The sequence below is a fragment of the Triturus cristatus genome, chromosome 9 (assembly GCF_964204655.1).
Source record: "Triturus cristatus chromosome 9, aTriCri1.1, whole genome shotgun sequence".
NCBI classification, from domain to species: Eukaryota; Metazoa; Chordata; class Amphibia; order Caudata; family Salamandridae; genus Triturus; species Triturus cristatus.
In genome coordinates this window covers 450,518,949-450,543,671 of record NC_140592.1, presented here as the reverse complement: position 1 = coordinate 450,543,671, position 24,723 = coordinate 450,518,949, and the positions used below count along the sequence as shown (strand labels likewise).

The 24,723-nt window shown below is 44.6% G+C and overlaps 1 protein-coding gene across 2 annotated transcripts in view; it reads left to right on the top strand.

Moving 5' to 3' along the window:
• SIPA1L3 (signal induced proliferation associated 1 like 3) overlaps window positions 1–24,723 on the top strand; it is a 657,587-nt gene that overhangs the window by 307,633 nt on the left and 325,231 nt on the right. For both annotated transcript variants that reach the window (XM_085625340.1, XM_085625341.1), the window contains exon 9: window positions 3,346–3,922. In XM_085625340.1, the coding sequence (XP_085481466.1) occupies window positions 3,346–3,922 (577 nt within the window). The remainder of the gene's footprint in view (window positions 1–3,345; window positions 3,923–24,723) is intronic.

Here is a 24,723-nt window from a genome sequence, read left to right as displayed (position 1 = left end):
GTTTTACCGCTTAAACGGTGCTGGTGAGGGAATGGGTGCAAAAAGTCGACAACGTGGCCCACTGCTGTGGTCGGTTGAAGGTGCTGCACAATTCCCTTATGTTGTAGTGTTGAGTGAAGGTGGTGATTGCCGGACTGGCTACTAACAATCCTTGGCAGTGGGAAGATCAGCAAGAAGTTATTTCGATGTTTAGGAACCCTTGGCTTCCTTGGTCTCTTGCCAAGTGGCCTGCTTTTCCTTCCTTTACCCTTTTCCCCTTTCTGCTGGGGCCTAAATCTCCTACCCCTAGGGACAGGATCTCCAGGATCCTTGGGTTGTGCGGTGCTCTGGGTGACCGCCCCACCTGGAATCATACTATCTTCTGGGATGTCAATGCCTATGATACAATCTAGGGAGGGGTCAGGACTGACAACCACCCTATGCTAGCTAAGGGTACCCCCTCTTTTGAGGGGCACTAAGGCTACAGGTCTGGTCGTGACCTCCCTTGCTTCTCCTGGCTCCTTGCTTCTCCTGCCACATACTGGTCTTGGAACACCAACCTGTCAACCACCATAGTATGACGGGCACTTGTGTCTCTCAGGAGAGTGGTGGGGATCTCATTCAACTGAATACAGTGGAAATGCTCACTACCACCCTCAAAGATCATCATGTTACCAACTGGACCTTTCTCCCAGTTAAAAGCTATGCGTTTGCCGTAATGCACTGGACCATCTACTTCTGGACGATCCCTTAAAGGACCAGATGGCCAGCGATACTTTGGTTACGGTATGATGGTTTTTTTTTTTTACCCTCGGACTGCAGGGGATTAGTGCCACTAGTCTGAGGTGGTCAGGGGTTGCCTTTGGCTCTCGAAGGAATTCCTCTGTCTGGAGGAACCAGTCTTTGGTACAGGACGAGTCAGTCATGCAGTATCAGCATGGTTGCCACAGGTGCAGAGTATCACGCCTTTATTTTGTGCAGGTCCTGTTGTCGCAGACTCGGGTTTCTTCTTTTTTCCTCTGTTGCAATTCAAATCAAAACTGAGGGTCTGGTGCTAAGGATACACCTTAAATTCTAGATTTAGGGGTGTGGGTGCAAGTAGCCAATGGGCTACTAACCCCAACAGCTAATTTGGCCCTGATATGACCACATCTGGGGGTGTGTTAACTTTTCCACCCAGAAACTTCTATTCTGTCACTTTTACAAAAATGGCATAAGCCTTCCTTATCTGTACAGACCAGGTAGGGGTGTAGCTAACCTTTTGGGTGTGTACACCTCCTGAGTGCATAATCTTTTCACCTGCCTGGGTGCAAATGTGGCAAGGTGAAGTCTGGTACCTCATTTGGGATGCAGCCTGGATGCATACCAGTGGCAGTGTAAGCTTTGAAGCTCGCCGCCTGAAGTGTCACTTCATTAGCCATCCTGTCAGGGAGGGAGGTGTCACCTTCTTCCTGACTAGGCCTTTCTTCCTGGCTCCTGGGAGAGTTCTCACCTTTTGGCAGAGGGTCAGATTCTTGTCTTTGCAGCAGCAGCTGCGGGCTAACAGCCAGAGCACAGGTAAGGCAGGGGCAACCAGGTGGCCAACCTCTAAGGTAGCCAACTGGGTGCATGCCACACTGACTGACATGATATTCATGTCAGGGGTGATGAGGCAAGTTGTTTAATACCACACATGACCTATTTCAACAGTACCATAATGGAGCTGACAACCTCAGGAGTGCCTGGGTGCCAACTCATAGTTATCTTATGGATCGCTGATCCCTTATAGTATATATAGGCTTGCACTTATATGTCCACACCTTTAATATAATGCACCTTACCTCTAGGGCTCAGGAGGCCTTCCTTAAGGGTGACTGGCTATGTTAAAACTAGTGCTTTGAACTTGCCACACATGCTGAATGAAAAGTAGATTTTGAGCAGTTTGCCATGCTCCTGCAGTCTGCAATGGCAGGACTGCTGTCATCTGTTTACCAGGGCTGCTCAGGGTGGCACAAACAGTGCTTCAGTCCCTGATGAACCCTTCAACTCCCATACCCTGGGTACCACTTGTACCTTTTACCAGAGACTTATAAGGGGGTGAAAGGTCTTGCCAATTAGCATTGCCAATTCCCATGTATCTGTTTTAGGGTGAGAACACGGGCACTGGGGTCCTGGTTATCAGGCTTCAGTGTACTGTCAAAGCCGAAAACTAGCATCTAGTAGTCCAAATGGGAGCACAAAGTGGGGGGACAACTCCAAAAAGCCTGTGTTTTTTAACACTCATGACAACTGCCCACTGTTTCTGGCTTTATGACCGGTTTCATGTGCTGCGAATTGGGAAACATACCATTTGTTTGAGTTTCCTTTTCATCAGGGTTTTGGGAACTTTTATTGCGCTTAGCTGCTATTCATATTTTTTTCAGCTATTACTGTGATCTCTGGCACATTGAATCTTCATTTAATTCACATATTAATTCCCTCTTGTGGCATAGTACTGCAGTGGTATGCATTTACATTAGTGGGAACTGCTTAGAACGCTTTAAGATATGTAAATTTTTTATTGGTTGTAATACATCATTAGGTTTGGAATTTGACTGAATTGCACTGTGTAGTCTCTTAATTCCTCCTCATAAAAATTTGGGCAGAGCTCCAAAACAAGCTGGACAGCGTGAGCTCGGAGGAAGGTTCTTAGAGAGTGTTGCCCTGGTGCAGTTAAAGTCATCCAATAAAAGCTTGGAAGTACATAGACTTGGACTTTAGTTTATTTGGTGTGATTGTGAGGTTTTGATGGTCTGGTCAGCTGCAAGTACTTATCAAAATTGCCAATTAAAGATAACGCTGTGCAAGCCGCTTTGTATCGCAGAGACCATTATCAATTTAATTTTCTAACCACTACCCGTCAGACATGAACATGATTAGAGTGAATGGATGCAAAAATTTAGCAAAGTAATAGAAGTAGAAATAACGGTTGAGCTTGACTTGAATGTTAAATCAATTTATTTTTCCTTAAACACATTATGTATGTTGAGGAACACATTTATCTCAAACAGTACTACACACTCTGCTAAAAGTTGACTAAGCATGTGTTATATTTTCCAAAGATTGATGTCATAAAACAGCAGTAATTTTGGCTACAATGGTTTCTGTTTGCCATCTCTAGGACTGATGCAAAGTTTGGTTAATTGTGCTCCGGAATCTCTGTGCTTTAAGAAAAATGTGATCAACCCTGTGCCCCTTTCTCTATATTATGGTGCATGGCTTTCAGTTCTCTCTACTTAATAAATGATCATTAACATTGGATGTTAATCTGAAGTAGTTTATGGTGATTCAAGATAACATTGTACGGGTACAAAACTTATCTTAATGATTTTTCTTTTCATTCAAAAGTGTGGCTGTGACTAGATCCAAAGATGCCCCACCATTCGGACCTCCAATACCAAATGGAGTTATGTTTCACAAGTCTGATGTTTTCAGAGACTTTCTTCTGGCCAAGGTGATCAATGCTGAACATGCAGCTCACAAGTCAGACAAATTTCATACCATGGCAACACGAACGCGGCAGGAGTATCTCAAGGATCTGGCTGAAAACAGTGTCACCAACACACCAATAGATTCCACTGGAAAGTTCAATCTCATATCCCTCACATCAAAAAAGAAAGAAAAGACAAAGGCTCGAGTTGGGGCAGAACTCTACAGCAATGGAGCGATCGCTTGGCATGTTACAACTCAAGATTTTGCACAAGGTGTAGAAATTAATTGCATCTTAGGGATCTCCAATGAATTTATAGTCTTGATTGAGCGAGGCACCAAGGAAGTGGTATTCAATTGCTTCTGTGGGGATGTGATTGGATGGACCCCAGATAATCAGACTATCAAAATCTTCTATGGAAGGGGAGATCACATTTTTGTCCGAGCCTCAGACGGCAGCCCGGAGGATATCAATGAAATTGTGCAGAGGTTAAAGGTAAGGCGTAGCAATGATTCTCATTTTTGCAAATGTAATTTGGGTTGAACCTATGAAAGCTATTTTCTGGTAGATCTCAAAACTCTTAATTATTTCCACTTATTTAAGGGTGAAAAAACTCAGTTGTCCAGTTCGAACTCAAATGGTCATGCTGTTGACAAAACTATCATACAAGTAACTGTAGAGTATTTGTTGCTGGATGAACATCAGTTCTTCTAAACTTTCCCCTCCTTTCTTCCTTTGTGTTGTGGCTTTTATTGTGGTATGTACAGATCAGTTACATTTGAATGTCCACAGCAACATTTCTTAAGAAGTCCTAAAGCAGCAGTACTACCAAAAGAAAACATTAAATTGCTTGTCTCTAATATAATTTATTTATTCACAGATTCTTTTGTGTGTGTCTTTTACCCAACTATCAAGCTGATACTCTGGGAACACCTGTTTTTAAACCATTTTTTGCTGTGCCAGGATGTTGTATGCACCCAACACCTTGCTGCTATTTTTTGGATGTCATGCTGTAATTACCTCAAACATTTTCCATGCAACATGTATTGGAATGCCTCAGTGTGCCTATAAAGGTTTCTTGCTGCTAGTTTTTTGATGTCATGCTGTCATTACCTCAAGCATTTTCCATGGAACGTGTATTGGAATGCCTCAGTGTGCCAATAAAGGTTTCTTGCTGCTAGTTTTTTGATGTCATGCTGTCATTACCTCAAACATTTTCCATGGAACATGTATTGGAATGCCTCAGTGTGCCAATAAAGGTTTCTTGGGAAGATGCACAATTAGTCATAATCTACATTTGTCACAACAGGTTTTCCCAAACTGATCAAGTAGACTTGAGGCCTAAATACAGCAGGATATTTGGTTGGGCTAGGCCCGTACCCGATTTTAATAACTGTTGTATTTGTTCTTTCAGGACAGCAGCAGGGAAGGACAATCTGTCTAAGGTGAGGTGTGTCAGTCTACCTTGCATTAAAGGTGCTAGCATTAAAGCAAGTCAAAGACCAGACTGATCAGAGCATTTTGGCCACATCTTGTCTGACCGGGACAATGTGGTGGCAAGCTGTCACTTAGTGACCCAAGATCTTCAAAATGCCACAGCTCATCAGAGACGAAATGAGTAGTTCTTTGATTAATCTGGAACCCATATTTATCTAGATATTAAGAAGAGGCATTTTTGAGTTTCTGTTGTATTTTTTATTCTTGAGAAAACAAAGACCAACAGATGAGATCCTTAACACTTTAATCCAGTAGCAAACCCATTGATGGTCTATACTGCTAAAAAAAAGGAGAAAGCCACATTTTCCCCTAATCGTGATTCCTAATAGAGATTAGAAGGTGATGTATGCCAGTAGTAAAGACACATTATCCGAGGTCCCTGGCTATAATGACGGTTAAGTCGGCGAATAATGTACTTTGTTATTATTGTGTCCTTAGGGAAATAATAGGAAATGTATGGATTATTTGCCCGAGGCACTGATTAAGAGGAAAAGAAAAGTGGTTTAGTCTCGTTATGATGGTTAGATCAGGTACTGGCAATGTCAGGAGGTCTGGCTTTCATATGCTGTACCCTGCACTCTCACAGGCACACCACTCACCCTGCATTCATTTCGATAGAATCTTTAAGTTTGGTGTACTGGGAATATGAGAGAGAACAAAGAATATCTGCCCTCTCTCGTTTGATGGAACATTGGTACATTTAAGAGCGCATAAGTAGAGGATAAACCATGTGAGAGGGCATGGTGGGCTGAAGCATACAGCTGAGATTCTCAGGACAGGTGGCAGCAAGTGCCCAATGCATCGTGCAAAGTATCTTATTTTTTTTCTTTTTAAAATGTTTTTATTAACATTAAAAACAAAGAAGCCTTGGATATACGAGATATACAGGGTACAAAGCATGATCAAATTTCATAGGACACAGAGTGCAGTGACGTGTATCCTATAGAAAAAACATTTAAATCAATCTTCATGCCGTTCCAATACTTAAAGGTTACATGTAAACTATGTGTGTCCATCCGTGGGAAATAAGGGGCAGAGTCTATCTTGGCTCTTTCTCTGGTCCCTCTCTCAGCAAACCCATTCTATCTTCCCTTTCTCTGACCTCCAGCCCATAGTAGTCTATCCAGGGAGTCCAAATCTTTTTGAATTTACGTTGGCACACCCTAGCTTTATAAACTTATTTTTATTGCCATTTTTACATTAGACACATTGTACATCATATAGATCTTTCAGATAGTTATAACAGATAGTACATTCAATAGTGGTACGTTGGCACACCCTAGCTTTATATGTTACTCTTTCCGCTACCATGTATTGGTTCAAACAGGCTTTCCATTGCTTGAGTGTGGGGGGTTTATGAACTCCCCAATAATGGGCTATGTCTCTCGTGGCCACCACTAGCCCCAGGTTGTCTAATGTATGTTTGCTACATTATAGGTCGATCTTCGTGGGGATTGGCCTCTAGTTCGAGTCGTGCACCCAGTATGTTGTTCAGTTCCCCCAGTATCTTGGTCCAGTATGCTTTTATCTTACTACATTCCCATAGAGTATGTATGAATGTGCCTCGTTCGTTCTGACACTTAAGGCAGTCTGGGTTTTTTGCTCTTCCTGTGTTATGTAATATAGCTTTATCGAAATAGACCCGGTTTAAAATGTTGTATTGTATGAGGCGTAACCTCTGCTTTATTGTCACTTCTTGTGGGTGCATTAGGGCTGCCTCTTAGTCAATGTCTTCCATTTGCCCCGTAGTAAGTTCCCATTTGGCTCTAAGTGGTCCCAACTTATCAGGCATATTTTTAAGTAGTGTTCTGTACGTCCATGAAATAGCCTTGTTCGGGATTTCGTCCTGCAAAAGTCTGCCTTCTTGGGGGGAAAATTCCCGATATTTGATGGCGTCCAACCCCTCTGCCTTACAGGCATGTATCAGTTTGAGGTAGGTATTGATTTGAGTGCCTTTTTAATTGATACGTGGCCTGGAGTGTGTCAAAGGGTGCAGGGTTGCCTTTCTCCAGTATATTGCCCAATTTGGAGATCCGGATCATGTCCCATTGCTTAAAGCCCCTAAGCTTCCCGATCTCAGGTAGTCTTGCCCCCTTCCACAGGGACAAGAATCTGACCCGTAAGTTTAACATCCCATTTCATCGGTTTCTCAGCTCCCTTCCATGCTTCTATCACCCATTGAGTGGCTGGTAGGAGTCGGTTAGTGCCTTTGCCCCCATATATACTATGTAGCTGTGTATGGTGTTGGAACTGGAGCCTTTTGAGTGCATATGTGGGGTGATCTCTTGTAGTATGATTCCATTCATTAATTACAACTAGGTGGGCTGCTCTATAGTAAGCTCTAATGTCTGGTAGGGCAAGTCCTCCATTATATAGGTTGTGTTGAAGTGTTTGCAGCGCCACTCTTGTGTGGGGCCCTTCCCACAGAAGTACACGTAGTTCGTTATTTAGTGTTCTGAAAATACTCTCTGGTATTTTACTATATGTGTTTTCTAATATATAGAGTAAATTGAGAAGCTGGATCATATTGTACATGGCGGCCTTGCCCATTATCGTCCGAGGGAGTTTTCTCCATCTCTTGACATCTTCTTGGAATTCTACCAGGACTCGCTTGATATTTTGGGTTAGACTAGCCGCTTCATCAGTAGTAATATAAAGGCCGAGGTAGCTGAACCCTTCTTGGGTCACCTGCAAACATCTCGGGATTTCCTGAATCTCAATGGTGCTTCCCACGGAGTATAGGTTAGATTTACTCCAGTTAATTCTATAACCTGCATTATGGCCGTATTCCTCAAATATTTGTAGGATCTTCGGGAGTGTCTCAGCAGGGTCAGCGACATATAGCAGAATGTCATCTGCGTAAAGTCTTATGCGCTCTTGGTCAAGAAGTTGCTCCTCATCCGTGAAGCCACTGAGCACGGGGTGGGATCTAATTACACACGCCAGAGGTGCCAATACTAGGGCAAACAATAGTGGGGATAAGGAACATCTCTGCCTGGTGCCTCGCTGGACGGGCCAGGTTGCCGAAGTCACCCCATTTACTCAAGACTTTTGCTGTTGGTTGTGTGTAAAGGAGTTCCAGCCATTCCATAAAGGTCGGTCCAAATCCAAATCCCTTCAGGGTTTGTCTCATGAACGGCCAATAAACCATGTAAAAAATGCATTTTGGGTGTCAAGGGAGAGTTACAGGTGTGGGCTGTCTCTGTTTAACCGTGTCTATCTAATTGGCCAGCCGGTGCAGATTGAGACATGTGGCTTGTTTCTGCATAAAGCCAGATTAATCTCTGTGTATTAGGGGGGGGTGATAACTGCTAAAAGACGCGTTAGCAGGATGGTGGCTAGTAACTTTGTCTCTATATTAAGCAGTGATATTGGCCGGTTGGACCCACAGTTCTCTGGAGGCTTCCCTGTTTTGTGGATTACCACCACTGTGGCAGTTCGGCGATCGGGTGGGAGTATTCCTTCTTCTTTCGTTGCTAGAAACATGTTCAATAGATGCAGGCCTAATATACTACTGTTTTCTTTATAGAATTCTGTGGGTAGCCCGTTTGGACCCGGGGTTTTCCCTGATTTATGTCTTCCAATTGCCTCCGTCACTTCCTCTAGGGGTCAGCTCTTCGTCTAACATGTCTCGCGCATCCTGTGGGAGAGTGGGTATATCGATTGCCTCCAGGTAACTATTAATTTGTGCCTCGCTCACTAGTAGTCTAGATCTATAAAGGTCTGCATAGTTGCGGGCAAAGGCGCCCGCTATGTCTTGAGGGTGTTGTGTGAGTCTGCCCTTGCTCCTGAATGGATGTCACCCATCTCGCCTCTGACTCTTTCCTATTCAACCAGGCCAGGAGTTTCCCCGCTCTGTCCCCAGTCTCGTATAGGCGATGCTGAGTGGCCAGCTGATGGGTTTTAACTTCTTGCGTCACCTGTGCTTTATATTCCCTTCTTGTTATCTCTATCGGACGGAGGGTGTGACTATCTGTTTTGGGGTCCCCATTGTTTTTTTAAATTTAGTAGTTTGCGTTCCAGGGTCTCCATCTCGTGTTGCCTTTCTCTGTTTGTGTGCAATAATGTTTTGCGTCCTATCTCGTATCACTGTCTTAAACGCCTCCCATAAGGTGGCCGCCAATGTCACTGAACTTTTATTTTCTTTAAAGTATAATTCTGACTCTGTGCGGATTTCCCTGGCAACGTCTCTGTCCTGCAAAGCCCAGGCGCTCAATCTCCATTCTTTGCTCGCCCCCTGGTTTTCCCTTTCACCGTGAGCCAGAGCGGCAAATGATCAGATATGCCCCTTGCTAGGTACTCTGCCTTTTCTATTGTCTCTATCACTCCCGCTGGAGTAAAGAGGTAATCCAATGTGGAAAATACCCTATGGGCTCCCGAGAAGTAGGAGTAGGCACTCCTGGTTGGGTGATGTTGTCTTCATAAATCAGTTAATTCGAGTGTGTCTTCATACTGGGCCAGGTGCGTGGGGCCACGTGTCCCTGGATGTACCTGTGTGCGATCTAGATGAGGATTTATGACATCGTCAAAGTCACCCCCTATAATGTGCGTGGCTGGCCCTGACTGCAAAAGGATCCAGGCTATTTTATCTAGTGTTTGCTGTTGTAGTCACGGGGGCTTATACATTAACAAGCAGGAACTCCTTGCAATTCCAAACCCCCTGCACCGCCACAAATGTCCCGCTGGGATCTGCCCATTTCTTGGTAACATTAAAGGGGGGTGATTAATATAGTCACTCCTCTCGACCCAGTGGAGAACCCTGTGTGTGCCAGTGTGGTGTACTGTCCTCTTCCAAGGAAGGAGCAGTGTGTGCCCACCAGGTGCGTCTCCTGTAGAAGGACTATGTTGGGTTTTAGTCTTTTGAGATATTTAGTTACTAGCCCTCTTTTGACTTTTTTCTCTAACCCATTAACATTCCACGTCATTACTTTGTATTGACCCTCTTCCATTGTTGATGTGGTTGTGAGTCATCGCAATTCTGGCTCGTCTTGCCAGAGCCCTCACCACCCTCCACTCCAGTCCTAACCTCGATGTCCATTTGAGCTCTTTCAGCTTATGACTTTCCCTGTTTCGAACTTCTAACATTTCTCATCTTGCCCCCCCTACATTCTTCCTTTATCCACACCGTCCGCCAATTCGTCAACATGACAACTGCAGGATAGGTAAGTTTCAAAGAGGTCGGTTTCCTCCCCCACCCCCAAAACAATCAACTATGTATTTACGTACAGTATAATTATTATCGGTATCACCACTTCAGGGCCAAAATGCTATAGTGTCTACTAGGCCCTGAGGATGTCTCTCTCTTGGCAGCTGTCCTGCCCCCGCATCTCAACCTTCTTCGCCACTTTTGTATTGTTGCCGCTGCTGATCATTCGGGATTGCCAGGTGCTGGGCTTCCATCTGTTGAAAGTCTCTGAGGAGTGGATGATCACTGTCCGCGTCTGCTGAATAGTCTCTATCCGACAGCTCTGATGTTGCGTGTTCATGAGACCTTCATTGGGGTCTGGGTAGCGTTCCCTCTCGAAGTGTCCTCTTCCGAGTGCGAAATTTGTGATCTTTCCTCCATGGGTCTTATAGGTCGTAAGGGCATTCCCACATTGGCTCGCCGCGCTGTCGCTGCTCATCGTAGTCTTTTCCCTCTGGGTCTCTACAACCCGATCTCTCCCGTTTGTCTGTTTGGAGTGGTCTACGTCTCAAAGGGGGGCGCTCTTCGATCCAGGTCCAAGCTTCCTCTGGGGTCTGAAAAAACTCTGTGGCTTCCGGGAAATTTACTTTGAGTTTTGCCGGGAAGAGCAACATGTATTGGATCTTAAGCGTTCTTAGTTTCGCCTTAACTACGTCGAAAGTTCAACTTTGCTTCTGCACTTCTCAAGAGCTGTCCGGGAATACCATTACCCGTATGTCTGCGTAGTTAACTTCTCCCTTTTGCCTCAGTTCTCTGAGTAGCAAATTGCAATCCTGAAAGTTTAGGAAGCGAGCAATTTAGGGCCTCGGAGGGGCCCCAGGTGGCGAATGGGTGTTTGGCATCCGGTGAGCTATTTCTATAATAAAACAGGGTGAGAACTGTGCTTTAGGGAGAAAGTCTTTTAGCCATGACAACAGGAATTGCCCTTTATCTTTTCCTTCTGCGCCTTCCGGAAATCCAAAAAAACAGAGTTTGTTCCTGCGGGCCCTGTTTTCTGCATCGTCTACTCTCCAGGGGACTTATTTCATCGAGGCTAAGAGCCCCGTCACCACCATGCGCATGCTGTGGGAGACATCTTTCACCTCAGACATACAGTTTTCAGCTTCTGTGACTCTCTCTGAAACTTTTCTCAAGTCCTGGCGTAGCAGCATTACCTCTGAGCGGCCCTCCACCATCTTTCCCTCAAGGACTTCTCTGGGCGTATGGATTGCTTGCAGTATGGCTGCATTATCTGGAAGAGGTGTGCTATCTCCTTCCGCCCCTGTTGTTGTGGAGAGCACTTTTGCATAGCGATCCATTTTCCCTTGCTTCGTAGATTTAGGCTCTTTATCTTTCACCATCGTGATTACTTCGATGTAAGTACTCAGTTGTTTATTCCACACTTCATATGGTTTCTGGGTTTGTTTCCTACAAGTGAATTGGTCAAGTGATTCCGAATCCTGCTTTTAATCTTCTACACTGCTCCTGAATCTCGACGGTATTCTCGGGGCAGTACTGCGGTACCTCTTTCTGAGGCCTCCTCTCGGTCTCTCGAGGGCAGGTTGCACTCTTTAAAGTTCTGTATCGAGTCGTCAGGGGTACGAATAATGAGGCCCTCTGTGACTATACGCTGTGAAATCCAGTTGCTGCCTCTCACCCTCTGCTACTTCCTTTCATAGGGATGGTGCCCATCTTCTGAGCACGGTGGTGACAGAGATTGTGCGTGGACACTGGCCACCTGTTCGTACTTGGCCGCTAAGTAGCTTGTGGCTGCCTGTGGTTTCTTGCCGCTACGCGATCTGGGCCTTTTGCTCTGTGCCTTCACTACTTCCGGTGATCTCTGCACCTGAATCTCACTGCGGGCTCGGGGCCTGTTGCGGACAGGCCTGTCGTTACTAGTACTTTCTGCCTTTCTAGTCAGCCCTGGCGGAGGAAGTCATTAAGCCGTAAAGCCTCAACAGGGACTCGACTCTGGGAAGAGCCCAAGGCCTGTGGCACCCATAGCTGATTCCCTCTCTGCCACCCGTGTCGCTGAAGGCTCTGCTTGACCATCAATTATTGGTGTCTATGACGCCTCCTCGGTGTGTCTCTGTGTCCCACCTGCGGTGTGCCTACCACTAAGCGGATTGCAATTATCGATCCCACTGGGCCCCTACCTCAGGGTGTTTGTCCCCGTGCTGGTTGCCCTTCTCTACTTCTCCAGACCCTGATCCTGGTATTAACTAGGCATTTGTCATGTCTCGGGCAGGCCCAGTCTCTGTGCTCGAAGGCGCCGCCTGCCGCGTATATCTGAGTCTGCCTTGGGCAACATCAACGGCTCCACTCTCCTCTCATAGACCCCAGTGGTGTCTTCGGGCCGGTATCTAATTCCCAGTTTGTGTCCTCAGCAGGGTCTTTGTCAGGCTGGGGCGATCTCAGCACCGTAAGGCGCCGCTCCCAGCAAGGGGCGTATTTTACAATTCTGCACCCCAAGTCGCGGTCCGCCTCTTCCCTCTTATACTTACGGCACCATCCGTGGTCTTGCCGGGTCCCCTGGAATGGTTGACCCCCACCTGGATGGCAGGATTGTTCCCAGGTCGGGCAGAGACAGCGTCTTCTAGCAGAGAGGCGCTCGAGGAGCGGCTTCCGCACAGGCAGGCGCCCAAGCCTCCACGACGGAATGTGGTTTGGGCTGGGCGGTCCCCCACCACTCCAACACTTCAGGTCTCTATCGGTCCACAGATTCGGGCCGGCACGATCTCCGTTCTGTGCGGCGTTCAGCTCTTCGGAGTCAGCGACATCTTTGCTCGCGTCTTCCAATTTTGCCCGCTACGGTCCGGGGGCTTTCCTCTTCTCAGGGATCTTTTTTGACCCCAATTGCAGCCTCTGAGCTTCAGGGGATATTCCTCCCTCTGTTCCTGGGTTCGATGGCGTAGAAGGCTAGGATAATTTACCAGGATCTGCTCGGGCTGGCGGAGCTGTCAAGCAACGCAGCTACCAGGCCATGGTGTTGGCCACGCCTCTATCGTGAAAAGTGTCTTAAACAACATTTCTTTATTCACTGGGAACCAGTGGAGGAAGCCCATCTGGAAAGTGACCAACATGGTAGCTATATTTTGCACGATCGATAAATATTTAGGTAAGCTTAGCAAGATGACATTCTTACAATCAAAACAGGATGCAAAAGCTGCCTGGGTCCCTGACCATCTTCCTTCAACAGCGAGGCAAGGAACAATTTTCCTTATGACCTTTAAAAGGAAGTAACATGTATAAATGATCCTATTTACATGCTTTACAAGCTTTCAAGCAGAATTACAAACTGCAAGGCCTCTCCTTTAGAGGCTTTGCTGACTAACCCGGGTGCAGATCACATATCCTAAAGGAATATCACAGGAGGCAACTAACTGTGTAAATGTAGTTTGCTCCTGTTACCTGTGTGCTACTAGGAGGCATTTTGTGCACAAGCAGGCTCTAACACTAAAAACCAGCAACGCTCCTGTGTGAGTCTGTTACAATACACAAAGCTTTAAATGATCAGCAAAGTTAGGCCTACAGGCTTCAGGTCACAATATAAAATGAGAGGGCTACCACCATTGTCCCAACTTTTAAAAACAAATAAAGTAAACCTGTTGGCTTTCACATTAACATGAACATGTCCATGTGGTCACAGTCCAGAGGAACCGATCAAATATTTTAAATATTAGAGGGGCCCAAAGTCTACATTGACATGAATTTAAATCTTCTTGTGGAGACACCAAACATTATCTCTTGTGACCAAACCAAAAAGGGACCTCTGTACTTAGCCCTTTCCTATTAAAACTGTCTGAGTTCACAATTGAAAAAAGCCTTTCTCTTGTATTTGTCTCATGGTTCAAAATGCAAAGCCTCTTCCTGTGGTGATTGTCACAAAGTATATCCCTTCCTATTGTATTTGATGGAGGGTTCACAGTATAAAACCCCTCGCTATTCATTTTGTTGAAGAGTTCACCAGGTAAAACCCTTGGCTATCTGCATTTGTTAGAGGGTTCGCAATCTAAAGCCCCTTCTCATGATGTTTGGCAAGGAGTTTTCCATGTTCAACCCCTTCCTACTGTATTTGTCTCAAAGCTCTCAATATAAAACCTTTTCCTATTGCATTTGAAGGGCCTTTCCAGGAGCTCCCATGGCAGCTAGAAGTTACAAGCTCCATTTTTGATAGTGGTGGTATTTTTCCTCTGGTGTCCTGTGGCTCTTTACCACCGACCCTCAAACTGGGGTTCCAAGTGAACATATTAATACTTGTGTTTAGGGTAATTAAGCAGTGCAGTTCAAAGCGGACTCGTGTGGGTGTTGTGGAGCAGAAATGTTTGAGCTCCTGGCCTCCTGTGATATAAACTTCCCAACATGGAAAATTAATTTTATGGTGGCAATGGCTTGTGCAAGAAGGATTGATGAGCTTTGAGGTATTTTGTTGTAGTACCTTACATTGGCTTCCTCAATACCAACATTGTTCTTTGCCCGGTCACTTCCTTTGTTCTGAAGGTATGAAGAGAATTTCACGTGAAAGAAAGAGGCTGTCCTTCTTTTGAAGCGTGGGCCCTGCGCTTCAACTGAAAGACAGTACACAATGTTTGCTTCAAAGGCTTTGATATTTTTACCTTGAAAGAACAGTAACCCCCATGCTGATCTTGCACATTTGTTTGTTCCATATGGTGGTGTTAAATCAGTGGGTATAGCCACTATTTCTTTTTGAGGGTTGTTTAAATTGCACAGAGCTAATACCAGATTTTAGTGAAGTGTTTGATATAAATGAAGTTATCACCTATTGTCATGTGTGAGTGATAAAAAAGGGCAGACACTTAAAGAAGCAATTTATAGAATAAAGTCGTATTCTGAATTGACGTAAGTCGGCATTAAAATCATTTGTTCAAATTATAGAATGTAAAGTGTCAAGTTAAGTACTGTGTATACCAGTCTCCTGCAGTTTTTATCATGAGGGGTGTATAGACTCCTGCATAGCCAAATTCTCTGACAGAAGACTAGTAAAGGCTCCTCTTGACTGTGTGCTCATTCCATAAGAAGAAATTCGGGCGTCATTGTTGTCCCAAAGATATGTACCTATCTCTTACATTTGATAGGTGACCATGAGGGCTACTCTTTTCATCAACTATTACTTTCCAGACACATCTCTTAAAAAGACGGCCTTATGGCCATGAAATGGTGCTACAACAAATGTCCTGGAAATTTGGAGTAGGATACGCTGTCCAACCTCCTCCGGGAGGTTGATCCTTTGTAATAAAATTCCCAAACTGTTGCAAACCAAGGATAGCACCGCGATAGAGTAGGAAAAAAGTTACCTCTAGCATGATTCCAGTGTGGTTATATTTGCTGTCTAAGACAAAAAATACCCATACCCACCCACTGCTACCCCCTATAAATGCAGCCTACCGTCTTTTACACAAGCACACACACCCTCCTCACACACACCCTCCTCACACACACCCTCCTCACACACACCCTCCTCACACACACCCTCCCCACACACACCCTCCCCCCACACACACACACACACACACACACACTCTCTCTCTCTCTCTATATATATATATCCAAAACACAAGTCCACCAGCCGTTGCTCCTGAAAATTGAAGATTTTTGCTTGGACAACGTAGATGGCTCATGAGTGCGCTCAGTTGGAAAGGCTCTATGTATTAGAGAACCTACTTTGTGGAATATGTATGTATGTATATATATATCCCTTTCAGCTACGGCCCGTTTTTTTTACACCTGGGCGCTCTTGATGGTGTGTATGCGATACGACGGAGCCAAGTCGTTTACAAATCCACAACAGCGTCTCCGATTAGAGACAGGTTCGGTCGCACTCAGAAATGATCACAGCCAAATACATGTTTCTCTTAGCAAGGTTGCAATTTAATTCAGCAGTCCAGTAAACTTTCCTCCTGCTGAATTAAATTGCAACCTTGCTGAGAGAAACATGGATTTGGCTGTGATCATTTCTGAGTGCGAGCGAACCTGTCTCTAATCGGAGACGCTGTTGTGGATATATATATATATATATATATATATATATATATATATATATATATATATATATATACACACACACACATACTTACTTTGCTACAAACTGCATATCAGGAAATAGTTAAAAACATGTATCCTGACTTGACGTCATGAGAGTGTGTATGAGACCTTGTTGAAACCACAAGCAACCATTTCTAGGTAAGTAACTAGATATTTTCCTCCCAGGTCTCGTTTGTAATGCTAATATTGTTTTTGTGAATGGCGTTCTCAGGAGACATTACTCAACGATCTTTCATCAAGAACTTTAACATTCAGAATGTCTTGGAATGATGAACTTTCCTATATCCTTCATGTGTTTATTTTGTATGAAATGCTTAAAGTGGAAGTTGTTTAGTCCAGTTTACAACTTACTTGCCCAGTATTGTTTTGGTAGTGCTACTGCTTTGTTGTGCCCCCCACCTTCATTCCATCATTCCAAAATCTTGGCTGAGTAAATAATTGTTTTTAAATTTGGAACCTGAACGAGAATTTTGTGTTTTATCCAGCACAAACCTGGCAGATATCCTCATTAAAAAGAAAAGTCCCTGATGCCATCCGATAGTTTGCATTCTGCATTTGTTATGGTCTTGTGTGTGCTCGTAATGTTAATTGTATTGCAGGATGTTTATGATGTTTTGTTAAACCAACTCAACCCTGCATGTCACACTTGAAGGTGAACTATGTTGATCGAAACCTACAGCATTTAACTGAATGTTTGGGTAATTTCGAACCCTGTTGATGGCAAACTGTATCGGCACGTCTGTAAATCTTTCTTTTCTTATTGTTGTCTTGTAACAGCTCACATGCTTTCTAGTGAGAAACAGAGCAGCTTTACCAATGGCTGGTGATATCACAAAGCATCTGTCTGCACTGAACTTGGAACAGTGACACTAAATTGAACTGCAGCACTTGACTTTATGATCTGGAGTTCGTGTCACACTCACACTTCCAAAATCCATGAACCGGCCCATTTCACAGTGTTGTGTTATAGTGCAAAGTTTCTTGGACTGATTGTACATATGTGAAATGTTCGCTTGTTAGCTGTGTCTTCTACAGCGCCACTCAGCTGATAACTGGCAGTGTTTTGTGGCCCATGACTATGTGGTAAAACCATTTCTTGTATTCCAGTAGAGCCCATATAAGCATGTTGGTTCAATCTTTGGGATAACCCATCTTTGTAGCAATGGCACCTTTCGATGAAAAGTGCATTGGGTGCTCATTAAAATGTAATAAATAAGGACTTTTAAGGGGGTTCTAGTTCGGCCTCCAGCAGGAATCCTTGACTATTCTCACTGTGACAAAGCCCAATTTGTCAGCAATCCTAAAGAAGCACGGAAAGTCTACCAAGCACTACCCACTATAACCCTGCAAATCTCCCTGTGTTGGGCCAGAGGAAGGCAGGAAATTCAAGCCAGCCATGCTTCACAGCACGAAATCAAACGCACCCGCCTCCCGACTAGTATCGCCAACTCTTCTGGCACCCATCTCTACCTTTCTCCAGCCTTCACAAATCCTTCCAGCACAGCCCCTGCACTGCAATAAAGCCTCCTTTAACCAGGATTGCTGTGGCTTTTCCTGAACTCGTTAAGACATTGAGCTTTCAAGGCAGACGTTTCCACCTTTACTTGTTTGTACTGTAGCATGCTTCTTCTCTCTCGAAGTCTCATTTCTGTGTATCTGTATGCTGCAATTGTGTCTTCCGTCTTCCTGTTTTTGGACAAAGTGAATAGGTTCTAACTCTTAAATCTTTAACGTGAGAGGTCTTTGTGTCCTAAATTTAGACACGTTTCATTGTACTGCTTACCATTTGTAGAATTCCTTCTTGAATCTCCAGCACCAGCTCTGCACAGTATTTCAGATATGGGTACACTCATGCTTTATAAGGTGGCAGAATTACCTCTATGCTTCATTTTCTGTATCTTTTTAAATTATTCTCTTTATAGACTGTCTGTCTTGCTGTGATACATATGTTCTTTGCTGTGTGAACCTCATGTGCCAACATCCAGGGTTGAAATGGTTATACAATATGTTTGTGTGGATGTGTGTGTGTGTGTGTGTGTATACATATATACATATATATACACACACACACAATATATATATATATATTTAGATGTATGTTTTATGTCCTTTGAATTGCAATGACTATCCCTTACTCTGTCGTCCAGCTCTCCCTCACTGCTAACTGGTTTGAATTACCTACTGCTGCATTCCACACCCGAAGGAACTTCAGCAGACCATTCTGTAAACGGGTCTCTAGTGGAAGTGCCTCTTCGCAGCCCAAATTCTGACCCCTTATTGGCTTAAAGAATAAACCATCTCTCCTCCCTATGCTATGCAGCCTTTTGGTGACTGAGTGGCTTCAAGCAGTGCATTGAGAATCTAAATTCTTATCAGCTGCCCCTACGCCAGGTCTGCATTTTGTGTAGGGACTAACATTTGATGAGTTCTCGTGTTTTCTGTATTCAAAATTGACCCCAGGCCCTGAGAAACTGCAGGTGGTCAAAGTTTAAGAAGACATTAGTACCACACATGATCATTGTCTCTGTTGTGGGACTGGCATTTTTTTAACCTCTGTAAGAACGATTTCCCACTAGACCATGTGTTAGTGTAGGTAACATATGTTGGTACCAGTGCAAGGGTCACTTTTCCTGTTTCTTGTCCCTCTACTTACCCGCAAAGTGACGTTCTCCTGGTACATGTTTGTTTGAACACCTCTTTGTTGTAAGGTCTCTGTGAGATGGCTTGATAGTTTTTTCTTCTGAACAGCCTGATACCCCAGACAGCATTCCGAAAAGTGCTCCTATCTTGGTACAATCTCAGTTGTAACAGAAAACTCAGGGATTAAGACTTTGGTTGTAAAATGCCAAGAGGTTTATAATCCTAAATGTATTGCTTTCCATCTTAAGAGGAGCCTCACTTCATTCAATGATCTACCCAAAAAACTATTGTGTGAAAGAAACTCTTAAAACCATCTCAACCTACACGCTGTATCTAAAGTGTGGACTAATGTTAGTTGATAAGAAGACTTAGGTCAAATATTTAATAATCAGCCTGTCAGTCTGCCTCAATCCCATCTTTTCCCGTTTTTTTATTTTGTTTTATTTTTTGAATTATCTCGATCACCATCCCAGCTTCGTCTAAGTATTGAATTCTTAACCACAGAGCAATCCTCTACAGTTTGGCATCTCTCCGAAAAGGGGCATGGATTACTCTTCATACTTTTATTAAGCATTGCTCCATAGATGCTGTGTCCAGGAAGGACTTGGGTATCAGCTTTGAAGTTTTTTGCAGTATGTTTGCTAGAATCCCTGGTACTTTTAGACTGTGTAAAATTTTCACTCAGTAGGGAATGAGCTGGATGTCAGAGTCGGGAATTATTACCTTCATAGGGATTATGACACTTGGGTCTTGCTGCTCCTTCTTCACAACAGACACCGCACACCCTTGCTGCATCGGCTGTGTTTAAACATTTTCAGAAAAAAATAACATAAGAACTGTATAGTAACTATTGGCGACCTGGATGCATGAGACAAGGCATGGGTGCTTGTGCAAGGGGTACATTGTGCATTTTTTGACTGACAGAATGTTTTGAGGAATCTTTTTTCCACTCCAGCCTGAGCAGGCATTCCCATCCACTTATGGAGAAGGGCTGCTTAAGCTCATTGTGTATCAGAATCCCCAAGAAGGTAATTTTACACTTTCACTCCCACACACCTTCAAGTTAAAGAAGAATATACTGTTTGCAAAGGAAAGGACTTGAAAATTCTCCCAATTTATGTGTACATCTATATGTGTTTTCTATAACATTATTTATGAAACAGTGCCACATGACCAACAAGCTGGCATCCTGATTGGCAAGCAGGATATGGTGTCTCTGACATGAAGCATTTACTTATAGTAAGTGCTGGCACCGGTAAAAATGTGAAGGCAAGTGTCCATGAACTAGAATATAGTTAAATAGCAATAATCGCCATAAGGAAGCACTCCCGTTTAAAGTTTGGACTGAATTAAAGCCCAAAACTGCTTCTCAGGTTCCTAATCCGACAAGCCTGTTCATCTGCATTTAACAATGGTCATCATGATATTTTTTTAATGAAAGAGCCTTTATTGTAACTGTTGTTCGACTAAAAAGCCAAACTGTACCAGATTTTATCGTTAAACCTGTAAAATGAATTGTGTTGCAGGTTTGAACATTCTTATTAAATGCTGTATGTCTATGTGCCTGTACTAAAAGGGATTTAGTGTAATTTAATTATAAAAATTCTTGGAGCAGATTTCTTTGTTTGTTTCAAGTTAAAACCAGTGCATTTTCAGCTGTGCCCTTTCATGTCGTTTCTTTTACAGTGAAGTAACCAGCTCAGGGTGCTTAATCTCATTGAGTGCCTAGCCAACAAATTCATTAACCTTTTCTCTGAAGATTTTGTGACTGGTTTCATAGTCGTGCCTGAGGTTTGAGCTGCAACATATATTATCTCAAGCATTGTGTATCTTTAATGGATTCACCTACTTGACATATTACCAGCCTGCTGATTGGCAACCTCCTCTGTTTTTTATATGGATTTGTATATTTCTATTTTTTCTATTTAGGGGGTTTTGTAAAGCGCTTGGTGACGCCCAGCGGCGTGTCCCCGCGCTGAGGAGCAGATACTTACTGGAACCTACAGAAGTGGAATACCTTACTGTTCGAATAGTGCAGTTTTAAGCTTGGCTCTAAAGATTAGTTCTGATGGTTCTAGCCGCAATGCTATGGGTAGTGTGTTCCATCTAGAAGCTGCAAGGTACCTAAAGGATCTTCCGCCCATCCGTGCTCTAGACACCTTGGGGATAGCCAGGAGTCCTGAGCCGGAAGATCTCAGGGAGCGGGACGGCTCATAAGACGTCAGCAGTCCTTTCAAAGGGAGAGGAGACCTCCCATTGATGATCCGATGGCACGTGCATAGTGCTTTGAATTCTACCCTGCTTCTGATCGGGAGTCAATGCAAAGACCGGAGGGCCGCTGAAGATGCGGCTCTTCTGGGTAGTCTAAGCACTAGTCGGGCAGCGGCATTCTGTAAGACCTGTAGGCGGCTCAAATTCTTCTCCAAGGTCCGTAAATAGAGAAGATTGCCATAGTCCATCTTTGATGTGACTAGTGCATGCACCAGGGTTTGACGGGCTCTTACCGGTAAAAACTTCAATGCCTTCCTGAGACTTTTGAGGGTCCCGAAGCATGATCCGCCCACCCGATTGATCTGGGGGCCAAAGGTCAGGTCAGTATCGAACCAGATGCCCAAGTTCTTTGCTTTCTGGCACGGGATGGGTGTTGGACCTAGGCATGGTGGCCACCATGCCGACGTCCATGCCGATCGGCCTCCCCCCACGACCAGCACCTCGGTCTTGCCTCCGTTAAGCTTGAGACAATTGGCGGACATCCAGGCAGCTAGATCTTGCATGCAAGCTCTGAAGATGTCCGCCGAAAGATCGGGTGCGCGCGACTGGGAGATGACCAACTGCGTGTCGTCGGCATAAGACACCATTCGAAGGCTGTGACTCTCTACTAAGGTGGCAATCGGGGCAACATAGAGATTAAAAAGTGTTGGACTCAGGGACGAGCCCTGCGGCACCCCCTGGTCCAAAGCGATTCGCTCAGAATAATGGTCACCTTGCCACACTTGGAAGCCTCGGCCTGCAAGAAATGAATAAATCCATTTCAGCGCTGCCCCTCTCACCCCACCTTTGTTCAGACACTGTAGCAAGATGGAATGTGCTACAGTGTCGAACGCCGCGCTGAGGTCTAAGAGGATTAAAGCCATGGTTTGTCCCTCGTCAGCACCTTGCCTGAGGGTTTCGGTAGCCCTAAGAAGGGCAGACTCCGTGGAATGACGGGGCCGAAACCCAAATTGGGTAGGGTGAAGAAGGTTGCTTTCCTCCACATATTTCATTAGCTGTTTGTTTACCACCTTCTCCGCTACCTTAGAGAAATAAGGCAGCAGAGAAATGGGGCGTAAATTGTCCAGCTTCTCAAAGCTAATGTTGGGCTTCTTGCGGAGGGGAAGCACCACAGCCTGTTTCCAATCCTCAGGTACAGAACTGGATCGAAAGGAGACATCTAGCAGGTGCCTGATGTAGGGTTCAAGTGTCTCCAGACTGTCACTCAACCTTTTTGGGGATGCGGGATCTCGAGGGGAGCCAGATTTGACAGATCTGCAAATTTTAACTAAATCCTCCGGTAAGGGGATAGTAAAATGGAGTAGCAGATTTTGATCGGCTTCATCTCCTGCTGAGTCTGCAGGCTCTTCCGCTACAGGTGGTATATCGGGAAAAGCAGAATAAATCTTAGACACTTTGTCTCCGAAGTAGTTAGCAATGCGATTGCATGCTGCTACTGAGTGGTCTTCATCTTGAGTCGATAGGGACAGGGTGGATAGGGACTTATATATGCTGAACAGTTCCCTGGCGGAATTTTCTGCCCCGTGGATTCTGTCTGCATAGTATGTGGCTTTCTCTATCCGGATTTTGTTATGATAGGTTTGTCTCTTTATGAGATAGGCCTCTTTCATCCGGTCATCATATGCCACTCTCCATTGTCTTTCTGCTCGTTTACAGTCCCTTTTGGCGCAGCGCAGCACCTCGCTGAACCAGGGAGCAGTTCTTTGTCTGTGGACACCTTTGGTTGACCGGCCCAATGGGGCTGTGCAGTCCAGAGCAGCCGTGATGCGGTCATTGAGCAATTTATTTGCCATTGCCACGTCATTGTCTCCTGGGGGCCCTTCCGCGGTAAGAGCCTTATTAAACTCTAGCAGGGAGAATCTTGCCCACCTACGTCGAGGGTAGTTGAGAGGGGTGGGAGCGCTAGCTTTATGCTTGGGCAAGTGAATAATGAATGGAACAAAAAAGTGATCTGTCCAGGGCAGGGGCACTGGGGGAGCAACTAAGATATCCTCCCAATTAGCAAATATAGGGTCTAGCAGATGCCCACGATTATGTGTTGGAAGCTGCCCCTTTAGCTCTAGCTGTAGGGTGTGAAGTTCTTCCCGGAACTCCACCGCTCCTTTGTCTAGTGAGTCTTGCAGGTGTATATTTAAGTCTCCCAACAACAAAAACTTGTCCCTCCTTATCGCTGTTTCTGTGACCCACTCTAAAAGATTGCCTTTAAATCTGGACATAGGTCCCGGTGAGCGATAAACTAGCAGACCCTTTACAGTCATGCTCCCGTCGATTGTTATGGTGAAAACACCCACCTCACATCCTGCCAAATTAACTAGTTCTAGTTTGCAGGCCCATTGGCCATTCTTTTAGTAATTTTTCTTTCATCTCGAATGGCAATATGCAAATATGTGTCGTGCACTGGTGGCCATTTTGGATTGAGTCATTGATCCTAGCGTTGAAATATGTTCTCGGTTTTTAATCCAAAGGAAAGCTGTTGGAAGTCACCAAACAGCTGACTACGTAATTTAGATTCATGCAGTATCACTGGGTGGAAAAACATCCTGTGCGAATATGTGTAGGGCTCTGTTTTTACAACTGAGTAAAACTTGTGTGCTAATAAATGGTTAGTGTGCAAATTGTAATTGCATCCTTGTGCGTGCATTAATACCCCTTGTACACAGGTGTGTTTATGCAATTACCACCATGTGCAATACCACCAAAATACACAAGTGCTGTTTGCACTCAATTTGAGTTAGTGCTAAATTGGGTGCAAATACAATTAGCACCAACGTTAGCACTTACACATAGGTGTTATTAGACCCTTTGGCCTGTTTAATCTGTTTCAAGTAGAACTTGACTAATATCTCACCAACGTGGCTAGATATCAAGCTTACACTCAACAGCTTGAGTCCTGTGTTGCATTTGTGATGGGTACTTCTACCTGCAAATTCCTCTCTTCAGGCACCAGTATGGAAACTTTGCAATACTGAACCAGCAGGTGGTGCCGCAACTCGGTCTTCTTTAGAAACTACTTCTTACATGACATCTTGTACGAGGTCAGTTCCTTTGTTTCACCCCACACCCTTCAACTCAGCTCCGGAGTTGCTCTCCCAGGAAAGCTTTCCAAACAGATTGTTGTTTGCAGTGTTAAATAAGAAGAAATGCCAAAGTTGAAAAGATTTCAGTGAGGCAGGTATTCCTCTCGGTCTGAACAAACAATGTCTGCTTGTGGTGTATGGGCTCCAAGCATGACATCAAGTAGTGCATAAGTGAGGTTGCATGCATGGCAAGTCCAGCATAATGCGAGAGGCAAAGCTGCTCATAGCGTGGGCCTGGGATAAATATCTGGGTAACTTCTGGGTATCTTCCAGCTCCTACATGCCTTCCATAGGCAAATCCTAGAAGCAGACCTCTTCCAGGGCTAGGACTTTTGCAGGGGAATTTCAAAAAGGTCGCACGAGGTACTGGAAGGACATTCTCACCATACTAGCCTGCTACACCAATGCCTTATGTGAAATGGAGCTATTGGTCAGACTGAATCTTTCTGATTATTTTGCATAGGCTGCGTGAAATGGTCAGGAAGCGGCAAATTCTTCCCACCCTCTGGTTTGAACACAGTTGATTCTGTGGTGCAGTCCATCGTTTCCTCCATTGCTATGTGCTTCCACACTTGGATTCACTC